Here is a 17,461-nt window from a genome sequence, read left to right as displayed (position 1 = left end):
AGTTGGTAGGTCATCAACTTAAGACATGCTATTGGGCAGGGGAGGAAGGCTGTCCCTTGGGAGGCCCCAGTGCCAATGACCCCAGGTTTGGATTGCTGTCTGTCTTGTACCTATCTATAGCACAGCACATTTCAAAGAAATCCAAACCAGTATGTGGCTTTTAGAGCACTTGGAAATGTCAGCCTCTCAACAGAATGGGGTTCTCAACCTTGTGAGCTTCAGAGCTTCTTGCTCTGCCAAGTTCTTCAGCAAGGCTTGAGGGTATGGATTGGTGATCCAGTCTTCATCTGAGACATGCAAAAATGCCTTAATATAGGCTAGCAAAAGTAAAATACAACACGGTTTGCTCCTTGGGAGTCCTGCTTAGTTACCGGCTGTGGATGGTCTCCTTTGAAGTCCTGGCTGCACTAGGAGAATTTTCAGAAGTTTCTTGTTGTTCTTAATCTTACTATCAGTAATGCAATCAATGCTCTTATATAACAATGCCAGGTGCGGGATGTTCAGATTCAGTGTTGTAAAGGCTGTTGGCAGTCTGAAGACTGTTTTGCAATAGACTTTCCATTGCTCTGACCGTGGGTTCATCCCCATAGTTGGGATCTATGGGGAAAGTATTGGTACTGTCTTCAGGAATGGTTCACATGTAGACAGTGTCCCAGAACACGCAAGGTTCCAGGAGACTTAAAGACTTGATCAGCATTGTATGTTGGCTTTTGAAAGTGTTAGAAGCAGTGTTGGGTCAGCTGTCTACGTGCAGTCCCCCAGAATCTGGTACCAAGGAGGTAACTGGAGCTGTTGGTTTTGGGCTACGGATTGTGCAGCGAACTGCGGTACAGACCTCCGTCTGGTTTGCTGCCTGTCGGTTGTCTCCTTATCACAGAGTGCTGTCCGGATGACCTTGCTAGGAGTGTAGCAAGCATTTTTCCAACTTAAATGCTTTTCTGCTCATGCTTGTATAACACATTTGGGTCCCTTTTCTGTGTTCCATTTTTGCTGGTGTTTACACCTCTCCAAGATGTGCAAATTATATTTGGTTCTCCTCCCCCCATTTCTGGATCAGTAGCTATCTGAAATGAGACTGGAGAAAGCACTGTTCTTAATATGTAGCATATTGTTGGCATATACATATCAGTAGCTTTGTAATTTGTGGTGGGAGATAGGATGCTTCATCTTAGTTCAAAAACTATAATACATAAACTTATTTCAGTAAAACTCACAGCAAGGTGTTTTTTTTAATAAATGCATTGATTTAAACTTTTTTAGATCAAAGATTTTTTAGAAAAAACTTTTATGGATCTAGAAAATTAGAACAGCTTCCTATGCTAAGGCTTTATTCCTCATATTATTACTTCAGTGGAATTTTGACTCTGTCTTTTTAATGCTTAACTCATTATTTTCAGCCCGATATTTAACCTGAGCAGTGTGTAAGTGATTAGTTAGTGTGTTACTGAACTAGGAAAGGGAAGCGTGTGAATGCTGAGCAGAGCTTTCTGAAAGAGCCTCCCATAATAATGAGTCCTGTTCATTAATATGATGTTTGGGTTGACTCCACTCTGTTGCTATTTTCAGGGCACTCTAGAGTGACATTAAACTAGTTGCTTATTGCAGGGGTGCACGTCTTACAGTTGCCTTTTCCCCGGTCTAGGTTGTCCTTGCAGAGCCTCCCAGCTCAGGCCAGCCCTTCCCATCCTCTAGATAAGGGGTGCACAACTTTTTGGGGCTGTGGGCTGATGGGTGGCACAGGGCTGGTCCATGGGCTTGATCAGGACTCTGTGCTGCCAGATCCAGGCCCCACACCCCCAGTGGAGGGCTCTCTGCTGCCTTGCGGGGTTCAGTGCCACCTCTGCTTAGCCTTGTGCTGCAGGATTGGGCCTTGCACTGCCTTCAGCTGGCCCCTCTGTGCCTGAATCAGGCCCTGTGCCAGCTCCGTGTGCTATGTGGCTCCTGGGGCTCCCCATGGGACTGGAAATTTGGCAGCAGGGAGTGGCAATTACTACCATTGCTCCCATGCTGCCAGATTTTGGACCCATGGGGACATCTGCGGGCAAGCTGGCATGGCTCTGCAGGCCGGGGATTGGACCCCCTTGCTCTAGGTTAGTGATTCACAACCCCCAGGTGTTGAGATCCTTTCAGGAGAACCGTGGGATGCCACACAGTGCTAGTGCTGTTACGTGTGCAAACATGATTCGCAAGATAAACTCAAATCCAGAGCATCACAAACATGCTGACCTGTTGTGGCCTTTCTGAGTTCCTTGCAACAGAACAATCACTCTATTATTTTTCTGCACTCAGACCTGAGTGAGAACTAAAAGTTAGCATTTCTCAGGGGGGTCCTTCATCTGAAAAGGTTGAGGACCACTGCTCTACATCATCCAACACAGGAACCAACCTGCTTCCTGCCACCCCTTCCCCTTGTATCTCCTGACTGTTCTCAGTCTTTATGGGAATCCGGTGGTCATCCAGCCTGATAGTGCTCTCTACCAAGCCCAAGCACCTACTGTCCCCCAGGCTGTCCTCCCAGCCAGGGTTGGCCCGCTCCAGGCCCTTACAAGGCAGATCATCCTGTTATACCTCTAAGTCAGTGCCTGAAAAGGGAGTGGCAGACACTTCCTGTTCTAGTGATTGCTTTTCAGTGTACTGTGCCAGCCTTTGGCTTTACCAGAAGCTCTGGCGACTCCTTAATAAAGTGTTTAATCTTGTACAGGTAGGATTGTTTAATCTTCTTTTGCATTTTTTTTTTCTCACTCGGTGCATTTTTGGTCCTCACCCAGAGTGCCACCAAATTTCACAAGAGTTACGGAGGGGTGCCTTGAGTCTAAAGTGATTGAGGACCACTGTTTCGTTGTATGTTGAACACAGTGGGTTCATAGCTTCCATCTAACTGTGAGGGTTTGCATTGGTCAGACTAGATTAAAGGTGGTCGGTTCTTTTATTTGTAAGCATTTGTAGACTACAGCCATGCAGTTTGTGAGACTGAGTATAACAATGTTTTAAATAAGACTCCTATTGTAGTCTGTAAATTGAGATTATCGGAAAGAATCCACGTGCACTGCATGGCACCAAAAATGCATATAAAACTTGCCCTACAGGAGACTTGATCTTTGTGTTCGATATTTCCATCTGTGTTCAGTCAGGTTTTTGCCACTGCAAGTGCTTGAGCAGGGCACTGTTCTGCATTACTAAGCCTTCAGTGCTTTTGCAAAATTAAACCAATAGCTGATTAGAAAAATACTAGGGTTTTGTGAAATTTTGCCCATGTTTTATTTTGAAGCTGTTTCGATGCGTTTCAAGCTTGAAACAGTGAAACTGAAATGAAACAAAAGCCTTTGAAACAGCTTCAAAATGAAACGAGCAACGAGCGTTTCAAAATGTTTTTGAAGCCAGGCTTACTTGGCTTCAGCGCGGGTCCCAACCGGCAGTAGCAGCCTCCTGTCGTCTTGAAGGCAGATCGGGGCCTGCCTGTACCCCCGGGAGGGCTGCGGGATTGTACTAAACTCCTCCCGGGGTGCGGGGGCCCCAATCTGCCTGCCGGATGACAGGAGGCTGGTGCTGCTGACTGGGTGCAGTCCATGCTGGGAAGTTAGGTGTTGCCGCTGGCCCCAACTGGCAGCACCAGCCTCCTGTCATCCAGCAAGCAGATTGGGGGCCTGCCTACACTGAGGGCTGTGCCGGACTACTCCGGGGGGGGGCCCGATCTGCCTGCCGGATGACAGGAGGCTGGTGCTGCCAGCTGGGGCCAGCGGCAGCACCAATCTTCCTGACGCTGGGTGGGCGAAATGTTGAAACAGCAAAACAGTTTTGACGAAACTAAACAGAACAGTGCCTTCGAAACGAAACAAAACTCGAAACGAAACGCTGTTCCGTTGAAATGGAAGTCGAAGCAGAACAATGCTGTTTCACACAGCCCTAAAACATACTGAGCTATCAATTCACCTGAACTTGACTGTGAAGTGCATGTGTTGCAATCCTTTGTTTTTATTGCCTCACTGATTCAGAGCATTTCTCAGGCATTGGTTTAATTTGGCACGGTTATACTGTATACTTCTACATTCAGAAAACCACCCTTAGAAATGAAATTAACTCGTTATGCCACCTAAAATCAGCTAGTAGAACTTTCTTTAAAATTATCCCAAATCATTTGAATTTTTGGGTCAGTCTAAAGTAAAGTGCCTGGTGCCCTTGTGTGTGGAGCCTGTATTGATCTTCGTGGAAAAAGCGTGTATGTTGGAAGTTCGGATGGTAAACTTTCCCTAGCAGATAAGCCATTGGGTGATCTGGATTGCCGCAAGGTGTGTGCAGACGCTACTAGGGTTGTGGCAGTTGGCCTTGTTTTGGGCCACCAGTATGGCGTCACTACCTCGTGCCCTGCCTTCCAAGTGCCTGCATAGCTGTAAATGTATGCAGGGGCATTTATTTTTTAACAAAATGTGAAAATCCTAGGGAATGGATTGAAGGCTGGCTGTTCACTGAAGATGTCCATCTGTCTTGCATATTTTTTCTAATGACACAAGTCCTTGAGCAGCCTTATCTAGGACTGCTGTCAGTTAGGGCTGTTAGTGGGACAGTGGGATGCTGGCTATACAAGAAGGCTTCTTGCTGACTGACTGCTGCTTGACCAATATTGTTAATCCCAGGGTTTGGTAGCAGCTGACTGAGCAGGTGAGAAGTGAAAAATCAATTAGCCTTGCTCGCAGGGCTGTTGATGTATTTTGCTAGAGCAAACAGGAATAAATAGTCTGCTAGCAACTGTGTCACATGGATAGGTAGGTAATGGGTCCAGTACTTGAATTGGAAGGGTGAGCTCCTGAATCTGCTGGCTGGGTTCATTGTCAGCTCACTTGGCCATCTAGGTGAGCCTGAGGCAGGGGTTGGAAAGGTGCACTGCAGGTAGTTGTGGGACTTGGCTAATGTGTTTTTGAACCCAGAATTATCTGTATAATATACTCTTGCTTCCTGGTTAAGCTCCTGTTCCAGTTGTGTGTGTTTGGGGGAAAGTGGGGGCGCTACACTTTTCTGTCTTGAGTCTTTTTTTTTTCTTCTTCCTTTTGTGCATGGCAGGAAATAGAAGCTAAGGGGGACCTTGGATGTTGCACTTCCTTTTTCAAGGCAGGAGAAAGCCTTTTCACACCTGGGAGAGCTAACTTTCTCTTCTCTTTTCAGTAAAAAGTCCCAGAAGTGGGATGAAATGAACATCCTAGCTACGTACCACCCAGCAGGGAAGGATTATGGCTTAATGAAAATAGATGAGCCAAGCACTCCTTATCACAGGTAAATTTTCTTAAATGACCATTCTTTTAAATAGATATGGAAATACTTGAGTTATTAATTGGTAGGCTATGCCTAAGTGGTTTAGCAGTAAACCAAAGCTCATGGGTGGTGGTACTGGAGCTGCTTGCAGGCTTGTAGTCTGTTTGAATTCTCAGGATTTAGATAATACACCAATAAGACAGGAAACACTGCAAGGTATATTACATATTTAAAACTCCTGAGTAAGGGATAACACTGAATATTTGGTAGTACTCTTGTAGATGTAAATTGTTATTCAGAACCTTTGACTGCTTTAAGAGTATGGGTCATTTGTAAAATTCATTTGGGACTTGAACTAATTAGCTTCTAGTGAGTAAAGTTAATACTTGGGTAAAAGGAAATAAAACTTCTTTGCATTGGAATAATTAAAGTAGAGGAGGGTGGGGAGGGAAGAAAACAGGAATTGAGTATTAAACAAATAGTTTAATTAGAACAGGCAAAGCTTTACTCCTTTTAACAAACAAAATATTTTTGGGCAGCAAATGCTGACCAATTCTTTTGCTTTCTTTTTTTTCTAGTATGGTGGGAGAGGATGAAGATGCAGTGAGTGATTCAGAATCAAATGAACCCTTAACAGCAGATTTGCTGGCCGAGAAGTAAGCATTAGTGGCTGTAGAATATGAGCTAAGTTTGGAGATACTCCCCCCCATCCCCAGAATGGCAGGAGGAATAATGTGTTCCTGGATAAGGTGGTGGTTGTGTTAGGAGTCATGCTCAGATGTGTTAGGATAGGTATCTAGGCAAAGCTTCTGGTAGAGTAAATTGGTACTTTACATCAGTGTGGCAAAATATGGCCTAAGCCCAGAACCAAGGCTGTTTCATCCTAGACCAGGGGTAGGCCACCTCTGGCACAGGTGCCAGAGTGTGGCACTCAAAGACATTTTGCTTGGCACATGTGCCTCAGGGTGGACAGCAGAGAAGGGACTGGGGCTGCACTGCCACTACAAGGATCGGGCCCCTCATGGCTCCCCTACCATCTTCCCCTAGCGTGCTAACATCTTACAAGTCGAGGTCTCAGGTGTTTTTGGCACTCTTCCCAAAAACGTTGCTGACCCCTGTCCTAGACACTGAGGTGTATGTATGTACAGAAGTTAAGTACTTTAATTGTTGGGAGTTGCTACTCCTGCTTTGGCATGTTTTAATACAGTTTTTTTGCATAGGTTGGCAGCTGCAGCTGAAGGTAAGGGCCCAAAGATTCTAGCTAAGCAAGAAGAAAGCAGTGAGGAGGAGGAGGAAGAGGAGGAGGAGGAAGACTTAACACCTGAAGAACGAGGTTGGTATTAGTTGTAACTATATGGTCAGTAGACTTGCACTGAGAAATGTTGGAGGGGTGGATGTACCACTTAGCAGAAAGAAGATTTGGAAACGGCGAGCCATAGCTATTGCAGAAGTGACTTGAACTCCTAATGGACTTGGATGTTTCTGGGGTTAGATTAAAGTGTAGCTATTTATTAAATTGGTTGGGAGCAGGTGCATATAGCTAAAGTGAGTTTATCTTGGAGGAGCCCTTGCAGGATGGGGTTTGGAGAGTTTTCATTTCTGAAAAGCCAGCAGATGGATCCAAAGGCTGTTTTCTCCTGAGGAGTGCGGGAAGGCTTTTTTCTTAGCCTGGGTGCCTGTCAGATGGCCTTAATTTTTAATGGCTGGCTTTCTTACTGTCAGTACGACACTTTTAGTGGAAAGAAAAAGCAGTCATGCTTTCCAGGCAAGGTGAAGTCATGATTCAGCTGGCAGAAGGAGCTAAAAGGCAATTTGTAGTGATTTCTAATCTATTTCTTTTGTCAAAGTAGATCCTGCTCTGCATTAATTTGGACTACACTCTTTTACCAAATAGTCAAGCAATGAAACTTCTAATGTTTCAAACCATGCATATGTTACCTATTTGCAGTCATTGCTGCTTCGCATCTTTCCTGACCCTGTTCCTCAGTTTGAAGTGTAACCTTCCAGTTGTGAGTTTTGGCAAGGAAGACTGAAGCTGTGTTTGGGGCTGCCAGAAAGCAACAATTAATATGGCTGTGATGAATTATTACCAGGCCGTGAACTGGCACCTGTATTAAAGAACTTGTTCACAGTTTGGATCTGTAGGGAACAGGGTGGATGGTGTCTTCTGTATGGTAAATTTGCCTTTGTATCCACAGAGCAGACAAATCAAGCCCGCCTGGGTGGTTGAGTTGCTGACCCTCCAGTGACTTGTTGCAATTGTTTATGGGCCTCAGAAGGAGCTAGTCTTGCATTATTTAGAGCAGGGGTGAGCAGTTATTTGGTCCTGAGGGCCACATGGGGTGTGAGCTGTCACAGGCTGGGTCAGCACCCATCCCTGCTCCCCCAACTCACCAAAACTCCCTATGTGGGATGGGGCCCTGGGCAGCAGTGTTTAGGGGTGGGTGAAGGTGGGGTCATGGGGTGGTGACAGCGTGGGGCCTGGGCTGGGTCAAGGCCTGCATGCCCCTACAACGGGTGCAGGTTCCACAGGCAGGCAGCGGTTCACAGCTCTGTCCCACCCCAGCCCTGCTGTCACCACCCCATGATCCTATCCCTGGGCCCGGATGCGGTTCCCCACCTGCCCGCATGCTCTGCCTGAGCAGGTCCCTGGAGCTGCGCTGGGGGCTGGGATCTTGGGGCGATGATAGCACAGGGCTGGGGTAGAGTGGAAGCTGCTGCTGGGCCTTGCTGGGGGGATGCAGCACTCATGACAGGGAGAGAAGAGCTACAAGCCTCACAGAGGGGGCTTCGGAGGAAGTTAGCCTTCCTCCCCCTTCCCCTTGTCTGTCCCCTCCTGCTTCCCAGGGCGTGCAGCCCACAAGTGGGGGAGGGAGGCGGTGGATCCGGTGGTGACTCCACACCCTGCCACTTGCTGTGTCCAGGACTGGTGCTGGGCTGGCGCTGTGGCAACCCTGTCCTGTGCCAGCCTGCGCCCCAGCATGCAGTGGCAGCCCCAGCTGTGCGGGCCCAGTGCAGGGCGGAGCCGCATGGAGGCAACCGCAGTGGCTGGAGCCTCGGTGAGGGCGCTGTGTTCTTGGCTGGTCTCAGTCTCCATGGAGACTGGCCCCCGTGCCGGATACAGCTTTCCCCCGGCCGCATGCAGTTTCCATGGAGACAGGTCCGCCAGCACAGCACAGCGCCCTCACCAGGACTTGCGCCCCTACTGCTGCCCCCACACTGAGCCAGTGGGGTAGGGGGCTGCATGGGCATCCTGGGGCAATCTGCGGGTTGACACAGGATGGGGGTGCCCTGCGCTGTGGGCCAGGTAAAATTGCTCTGTAGGCCAGATCCAGCCCATGCACCATATTTTGCCCACCCCTAACTTGGAGGACTAGGTATCCCTGTGCACCTCTCCTCGGTTGCAGTGGATAAGCGGTAGTCACTCTTCCAAAAGCTCCTCCACCCCTCAGCAGGAGTCCTTTGGGAAGGAGCTGACCCAGGTATCTCAGGGATTTTCTTTTTGTTGTTACCTCCCTCAAACAACTCAAACAGTTTACAAGTAACTGGTAAATGGTGACAAATCTAAATCCGACTTTCTTTCTTCTCACGTTTCCTGTGCTCTCTAAATCTTTTGCCAAATAGAGGCACTCCCCCTGCAAGTCAAGGAGGAAGATGTAAGTTGTCTTCTGCTGGGTTAATGCTCTGTTAAGAGGGCTTATTTTCACGGCCATGGTATTAATTTTAGTGACCGTCACTACTAGTCAAACTAACCCATATGGTTAGGGGTCTACCAGACTTGGAGGCGGCTGGCTGATTTTGCAGGGATATCGTGGGACTCACTGCCACTTTCTCCAGCTGATTGCAGTGAGGGACCCCCTTTCCTCTGTCCATGGGACCCCAGCGGGCCCTGCTCCTTGTTGCTGATTGGCTGCAAGCGCTGTCCATCATGAAGCCCCACCCCTCACCACTAATTGGCTGCAAGGGCGGTCCATGATGTGAGGAAGCCAGCATTTTATTTTCAGTAAGCTTTTTCTGTGGACTTTGCCTGATTTCATGGGCAATGCCAGATTTTGCAATTTCCGTGAAATTGTGATTTGGTAGGTCCCTACATGTGGTTCGCTAACATAGACTCTGTTTGTAGACTACTGAATTACTCAAAATGATAAATTCAGACCCATGCTGTATTGTAAACTATGTCAAGGTTTCATGCCCTCAAGGAGGGAGTACAACTTACCTGGAATGTTTTTGAGGAACCTAGTACAATAATTGTGTATACTGAACTCCCCCTCCACCCCTTCTCCTTTCTACAGAAAAAAGAAAGCAGTTTGAAATGAAGAGAAAAATGCATTATAACGAAGGACGAAATATCAAACTGGCCAGGCAGCTAATTGCAAAAGAACTACACGGTGAAGAAGAGGATGAAGACGATGAAGATCAGGATGAGGAGATGCATGATGCTGCTGATGTAGAAAACATGAGTACAGAAACACCTGAACCCGGTGAGCAGCTAGATTTCTAAAAATGTTTTTAGGCCTGGTGGTTCTTTTAGCTACCGGAAGTCCTGAAAAACAGAAGTTTATGCTTCTCTTCCACCCTTCCCAGCCCTTGTGCTTTTTTTTTTTTAATGGAATTTCTCCCTCCCTATGCAAGAGATAAGCGTTTGTGGTGGCATCTTGTATTGGACCACCTGAATGGCTGCGATAGGCTTAGACAAACTTTTGGGTTTCACAGTACTCGAGGAAGAGTACCATGATACCCAAAAGTTTGTCTGAGCCTATCCCAACCATGCAGTTGGTCCAGTAGAAGATACCACCCACAAAAACTCTTGTCTTGCACGTCTCCTGAGCCGTGATACCTACAATGTCACTTCAGAACGTGCCCGTGTCATTCATGAAGCACCTGTTACTCTGTCCAGAACCACCTTGGCGCTTTGTTTTTGGTGGCGCAGTGGGAAAGTAAGCGCATACTTAAAATGCTTTAATAATTGTCAGCAGCAAGCTCTGCTTTCACTGACCAGCCTGACCCTTGTTGATGCAGCTACTAATGCTCTTGTTAAAGTGGGAACCTGTCTTGTGCTTAGCCTTAGAGAGAGCATGTTAGAGCGTGTAGGGGAAGCCTGTGTTGGCACTTGCCTACCATTCTGCCCCATCCCACCTTTTCACTAGGTAGCAGACATCGGAGTGCATGCTACTGCAGTGTTAAGAGTAGAGGAAGTCTCTACCCATTCTAGTTAAGAATTTCTTGCACATGATACTGCATCTTGCGTCTGTTCAGGTAAGACTGTGGTATGCAGTTTTCAGTGTTACGAAGAGAATGTACATGCTGTATCTGCAATGAGAAAATCAGCCTCTTGGTCAGCTCCTTGTGGTAAGGGGCTGGGATGCTGAGGTGGGTGCTGTTTCTAGAACCTCCATCAGGGCTTCAGGTTTTGTTTTGACCGCTACCTAGCCGATTGCCACTTCTAGCTATTGGAGAGCTCCTTGGGTGGAAAGAATAGAGCAAAGTAATGCACACTCTGTTTTCGTGGCAGCCTTCCCATGAATTAAGTATAGTAATATGCTGCCTACCTCTGCTGCTGTTCCAGGCTGTTTGAAATAGTTGTTGGCATCATGAAATTTGAGATGACTTGTTCCTGCAACGCTTACAAGACTGTAGTAACAATGAGTCTGAAGTCTTGTTAACTTTACTCAGCTGCTGCTTGGGAAAGCTAAGAGAGGCACTAGAGCTGTCTGCAGACTTGGGAAGATGCTGCATCGGCTTACACCTGGTTCTTATTTGTAAGGCTACATTCACAAGCATATGGACTAAAAAAAATAGCTTCTCTAAAATGAGATTAAATGCTGCAGAGTAGTTTATGCCCTCACCCCACTCCAGGGGAAGGAGATTTAGCAAGTGGATTTTTCAGTACTTCGCTTTCCCTCGAAAAATTCTGGCATTAGTATTAATTGCAAGATACTAAAGCCCATGATAATTGCTTCAGAAGAGTCATACAGTATCTGTCCTGGACTCTAAGTGATTAGACTTGTGCTGTAATACATAATACTGGGGCTCCTTATAATAGCTATTTACTAGAGCTTCACTCTCCAGGGGAAAGAAGGGCTCCAGTAGGCATCTTTATGACCTTTCTCCATGGCTTGAAGCTGCCTTCTTTCTGCACCCTGCTATAAAGCAGGGAGGCAACTCCGCTCCCCAGCTGCGTTCTTCACTGAAAAGAAGGGCACACCTTTGCAGCATTTTTCCATCTCTGCTGTTGAAGTCATTCCATCCTACTTCATAATCCGACTTCTGAGCTACACTGGTAACTATCAATTTTTGACTGACTGCTCATGCCCAGTTAACTAGACTAATATAGCTAACACTTTATTTACCAGCTTACCAGTCAATTAACTCCTCTAACTGGTTTGTCTTGAATGTCCCAAAATAATGGATTATTTTTCCATTAACTTTCTGCAGTTCTCAATTTATTCTTTATTTTGTCACTTTGCCTAATAAATTGAATATTTCCTCATTTTTATCTCTCTACAATAAACTAACCTGATTCGCTTTTGGTCCATCTGTCTAAATATTTTTTTAAATTAAATACTTTTCTCTCTTTGGTTGCTGGTGGATTGAAAATGTTCTTAAATTACTGAGTCAGTGTTTGACTCTGAGAAGTATGAGTGGGAAAAGCGCAATGGACTTCAGTCAAAACTCTTAAACATTTTGTTCTGGCCTTTAAATTCCACCAGCCTTTGTAATGTTGTCTACAATGAGGCCAACGAGAGACCTGATAGTCTTGGATTAGATTAAAAAAGTCCCTGGGCAGGCAACAAGTCTTTGTTCAGAAGCACAAGCAGAACAGCCTAAACTGATGAGTTTGAAGTTCATGTTACTTGAGTGAGCCTGCTGGTGATGGCATCCCTTCAAGTTGTCCTCTGTCACCTTAGATGCTCTTTGGACAAGAAAATACCTTGCATCATAACCCTTAATATGGGATGGGGTGGTTCTTGAATAACTGGAAAATTAGGTGCAGTTCTGCAAACTCTATTCTTGGATTCCTTCATAGATTGTAATGGGCTGAAGCCATCTTGGAAGATCAGCAGGTCCAGCCCCCTGCACCAGGCAGGAAAGACAGCTGGGGTCAGGTGACCCTAGCGAAGTGACCGTCCAGTCTCCTCTTGAAAATTTCCAGGGTAGGCGATTGCACCACCTCAGCGGGGAGCTTATTCCACAGTCTACCTTTTAACAATCTCTTTGTAGGCATGCTGTTCACCTGGACACCTGGTCAACATTTGTATTTGATCCAGTGCTAGACCGAAAGAGTCTTAGTGCTGTTGATCCTCATGTTCCCAGAGCTGCCTCTTTGGACCCTGACTGTTGAATTTCTTGGAGCAATCTGAAGCTGTTTGGAAGGAGTGCGTGTTTATTGTTGTTGTGACCAATGCTCCAGGGAAGCACGTGTTTGGAATCCCATGTCTTACCCAGTCTCTTGGAGCACCCCCTGAAGCCAGCTCAGGCATGGTTCTTAGGGAGGGTGAGCCTCTGGCTCCTTGGACTCCAAGACTTGGCCTTTTGGTCCGTGGTCCCTGCCCAGAGAGAGACCTTCTGGCTTAGCTTCTAGAGAGGACTTTGCTGTTCCAGGGGACTCTAATTGCTGTCCTGTTATTTTTTCAATATGGTCTCTGCTTTCAAGTGCCTTCTTAGCACTGGAAACAGTAGGCAGTCTCTTCAGGTGCTGAGGGTGGAGTGTCTGATAGGTGCTATGCTGAAGCTTCATATGTAGTTTCATAGTTTGTAGGATCAGAAGGGACCTTGACATATCATCAAGTCCTACCCCCTGCCATGGCAGGAAAGAGCACTGGGGTCAAACGACCCCGGCAAGGTGTTCATCTAGCCTCCTCTTAAAGACCCCCAGGGTAGGAGTCAGCACTGCTTCTCTTGGAAGCTGGTTCCAGATCCTAGCTGCCCTGACAGTGAAATAGCACTTCCTAATGTCTAGCCTGAATCTACCCTTTGCCAGCTTGTGGCCATTATTTCTAGTCACTCCTGGTAGTGCTCGGGGGAACAGGGACTCCCCCAATGCCTGCTGGTCCCCCCTGACTGGTTTGCAACAGGCCACTAGACCCCCCTTTGGCCTTCTCTTGTGGAGGCTGAACAGGTTCAGGTCCCTCAGCCCACTTCCCCCCACATCTTAGTGTCATCAGCAAATTTGAATTGGGGTTCTTTTTACCCCCTCGTCCAAGTCACTGATGAAGATGTTGAACAGTGTGGGTCCGAGGACCGAGCCCTGGGGGACCCCACTGCCCACATCCCTCCAGGTCGAAAATGACCCATCCACCACCACTCTTTGGGTGCAGCCCTCCAGCCTGCGTCCAAGGATTTTGTGACCTGATCGTAGAAGGCCACCAGGTTGGTCTGACAAGACCTGCCTCTAATGAGCCCCTAAGCATGATCTCCCCTGCTGCCCCTCGTGGACATGCGCCAGGATAACTCTCTCAAAAAGCTTACACAGGATCGCGGTAAGACTAACTGGCCTATAGTTCCCTGGGTCTTCCTTCCTCCCTTTCTTGAAAATAGGAACTACATTGGCCATTTTCCAGTCCTCTGGCACCACACCAGAGCAGTAGGAGTGCTCGTAAAGCTGTGCCAGGAGTCCTGCATGACCTCTGCTAATTCCCTCGGCACGCTGGGGTGGAGATCATCAGGACCTGCTGACTTAACTATGTCCAGTCCCTCCAGAAGTTCCGTGACTAGATTCTCACTGACCCTAGGCCTGGGTGCACCTCCCCAGGGGCCTGAGGGGGTCCCGGCAGACGGGCTGATCTGGTCCCTGTTGAGGAAAATGGAGGCAAAGAAATCATTAAATAGGTTAGCCTTGTCGTCTGGTGCGACAACCAGATTTCCTAGTGTGTCTTGCAGAGACCCCACATTACCAGGTACCTTCCTTTTGCCCCCTATGCATCTAAAAAAGGACTTCTTGTTGTCCTTAATCCGGGTAGCTAGTCCCAGTTCCATCTCCGCCTTGGCCTTCCTGACTGCCCCCCTGCAGCCCCGAGCACCCAAGGTATAGTCTTCCCTGGTGATGGCCCCTCCCTTCCATTGGATGTACGCCTTCCTTTTAGCTAGGAGATGTTCATAGTATGGTAGTATCATAGTAGCAAGGGTCAGGAGAGACTTGAACAGATCATCTAGCCTGACCCTCTGCCACAGGCAGGAATGGATGCTGGGTTCACAAGACCCCAGACAGGTGATCATCCAACCTCCTCTTGAATTTGCCCAAGGTAGGGGTGAGGACCACTTCCCTGGGAAGTTGGTTCCAGATTTTGGCCACCCTAACTGTAAAATGTTGCCTTCTGATCTCCAGCCTAAACCTATTCTCCATCAGCTTATGACCATTGTTCCTCGTCACCCTAGGTGGTGCTGGGGAGAAAAGGGCTCTGCCTATTTGCTGTTGATCCCCCCTAATGAGCTTGTAGGCAGCCACCAGGTCCCCCCTCAGCCTCCTCTTGCTGAGGCTGAACCTGAAAGTTGAGGTCCCTCAGTCTCTCCTCATAGGGCCTGTCCTGCTGCCCTCTCACCAAAGCGGGTGGCCTCCTCTGAACCCTCTCCAGGCTGGCCACATCCCTTTTGAAGTGCGGTGCCCAGTACTGGACGCAGTACTCCAACTGCGGCCTGACCACAGTCATACAGAGGGGGAGGATCACCTCTCTGGACCGGCTTGAGATGCACCTTTAGGTGCATGACAAGGTCTGGCTGGCCTTGCTGGCTGCGGTCTGGCATTGGATGCTCGTGTTCATCTTGGAGTCAATAATGACTCCGAGATCCCTTTCCGCCTCTGCTTTCAAGAAGGGAGGTCCCCAGCCTGTATGTGTGCTGTGGATTTCTTCTCCCCAGGTGCAGCACCCTGCATTTGTCTACGTTGAACCCCATCCTATTCTCGTCTGCCCACTTTTGTAGTCTGTCTAAATCTAGTTGCAGCCTCTCTCTCCCTTCAAGTGTGTCCACCTCGCCCCACATCTTAGTGTCATCAGCATCAGTTCCCGTATGCTTTTGGTGAGCCATGGGGGCTTTTGCGCCCTCTTGTCCACTTTGACCCTTGTTGGGATTACCTCCCTTTGGGCATGGAGGATCGTCTCCTTAAGGAACGACCACTCCTCTTGGACACCCGACTCCCCTCCCCTTCCCTCCCCTCCGGGACCTCAGTACTTCCCCAACTATTCTTCTTACCTCATTGAAATCTGCCCTCCTGAAGCCCAGGGCTGCTGCCTTGCTGCTGGCTTTTGCCACCTTGCGCTGGATGGTGAATTCCAGCAGGCGGTGATCGCTGCCGCCCAGGTGGTTGAGCACCCGCAGCCCTCCCACGAGGTCGTCGCCTGTGGCCAGCACCAGATCCAACAAGGGATCTCCCCTGGTGGGGCTCTGCACCTCCTGAGTCTACCTCCTGTAGACTGCCTCCTTGATCTCTTGATGGCCTATTTTCCCACTAAAAGAGAACTTGGGTTCTTATATGCCTGCTTCAATTTGGGTAATAAGAAAACTGATGCATCCTGTATGTTGGCCTTGACTGGGATGATGTAGTTGGGGCTGGTCCTGCTTTGAGCAAGGGGGTGGACTAGATGTGACCTCCTGAGGTCCCTTCTAGCCCACTTTGTCTATGAATCTATATAGCCCAGTTCCTGATGACCTTTTGAATTTGACTGACTTCTTCTCATGATACTTGTGCAACAAGTGGTTGAGGTTTCATAGATTTCATAGACATTAGGGCTGGAAGGGACTTCGCAAGATCATTGGGTCTAGCCCTGTGCCCAAGGGGCAGGAAATCAGCTGGGGTCAAATGATCCCAGCAAGATAGGTGTCCAAGTGTTTCTTGAAAGTGTCCAGAGTAGGTGCTTGCACTGCCTCTGGGGGGAGTTTACTCCAGGCCCTGGGGACTTGGACGGTAAAGAAGTTTTTCCTTCTGTCCAGCCTAAAACAGTCTTCCAGGAGTTTGTGACTATTGGACCTTGTCTTCCCACAGGTTCCCCTTTACCTGTTAGACCAACAAGGTTCCATGAAGTTTTGAGATAATGAACTAGGTCAGGAAGTGTGGTTGGTTAGGACAGCGATTCATTTGTGTGTGTTCATTGGTGGTTTTGCAAAGAGGATGAGATAAAGAGGTTCTTCAAGAGACGTTGTTGGCTTTAGGGCTCCAGCTGGTGATGGGTTTCTCTGGATGCTGATTATGTTGCTTATCATTTGGAGTTCCTTTATGACTGCCATTTCACTTGTTTAGTGCTGCTCCAGCTCTGTGCTTTTGTTTACTTTTTGGTGGGTCTTTTCTTTTTTTAAGCTTTTTAAAGCTGGGAATAATCTCTTTTAAGTCCTGTCTCTAGCCTCCTGCTTTACACTGTCATGCATCGAGGAGCAGAAAACAAGCCAGGCAGAAGAGCATGGCTCTGGCTTTTCGTCCACCCACCTGTGCAATGGCTGGCACAGGGGCTGCTGGGGCGCAGCCATGGGTACCCCTTGTCTGTGGGACTCTGTGCAGGAGCGATCAGTGCAGTTACTTCCTTATTCAGGGCTGGACCTCGGTTCTCAGTACTCTCGTCTCTTCTGAATGGCAGTATCTGTTCTTGAATTCCACTTCCTGCTGTGGAGTCCTTGGGCAGGGTGAGATCCCCTTTGTGCTAGTAAATGTGTACTTGCCTCCTGAGACATTCCCTTTCTGGGAGACCTTCCTCTGGAATTATCTGCACACGGGGTTTTCTGCCTCATGGAACGTTTACTCAGCTGTTTGATAGGTGGCGACTTTAATGCTTTCCCATTTACATCTACAAAACAATAAAGGGTTATTTCCAAAAGGCAAGGTGGGAGATGACTCTAATTGTTCCCTTGCTTTCAACAAGGAATGATCAGCGGTACTTGGCTTGCCATATTCTAATTAGTCAGTACATTTTGCCTGCTACCATTTATGCTTAACTTTGACTAACCTGACTTCATACAAGTGGTCATCGCTCCTTGCCAGGAACAGTATGGTGTTTGCTTTGACTTTTTTATGGGTCTAACATTTGCAGGTAACTGTTATAATTCTGTTATGTAAAATGTGGGGCTGAATTTAGAATTTAGTGACTTCAAGCTTTGCACTGTAGCAGTGGTTAGTTTAGATATGGCTGTGATGGTAGCTCTTCTGTGGCAAGGGAGTCAAACTGGGAAACCCTTTGATGGAGTTGACATACGGTTATTTTGCTCTCCTGCACAATAGAGTAAGAGATTTGTA

General features: G+C 47.7%; 1 protein-coding gene across 4 annotated transcripts in view; it reads left to right on the top strand.

Annotated features, from left to right (window-relative positions):
- The window catches only part of PPP1R2 (protein phosphatase 1 regulatory inhibitor subunit 2), a 28,886-nt gene that overhangs the window by 6,854 nt on the left and 4,571 nt on the right, over positions 1-17,461 (top strand). The window contains exons 2-7 of one of the 4 annotated variants that reach the window (XM_059731280.1): positions 5,158-5,265; positions 5,823-5,900; positions 6,465-6,577; positions 9,537-9,725; positions 10,392-10,500; positions 11,314-11,386. In XM_059731280.1, the coding sequence (XP_059587263.1) occupies positions 5,158-5,265; positions 5,823-5,900; positions 6,465-6,577; positions 9,537-9,725; positions 10,392-10,456 (553 nt within the window). In that variant the 3' untranslated portion in view covers positions 10,457-10,500; positions 11,314-11,386. The other 3 variants (XR_009463563.1, XM_059731279.1, XM_059731278.1) reach the window with 3 other exon arrangements.

Source organism: Alligator mississippiensis, chromosome 7, assembly GCF_030867095.1.
Source record: "Alligator mississippiensis isolate rAllMis1 chromosome 7, rAllMis1, whole genome shotgun sequence".
Classification (NCBI taxonomy): domain Eukaryota; kingdom Metazoa; phylum Chordata; order Crocodylia; family Alligatoridae; genus Alligator; species Alligator mississippiensis.
Note: the sequence above shows the minus strand (reverse complement) of the source record. Positions and strands in the feature narration are given on the sequence as shown.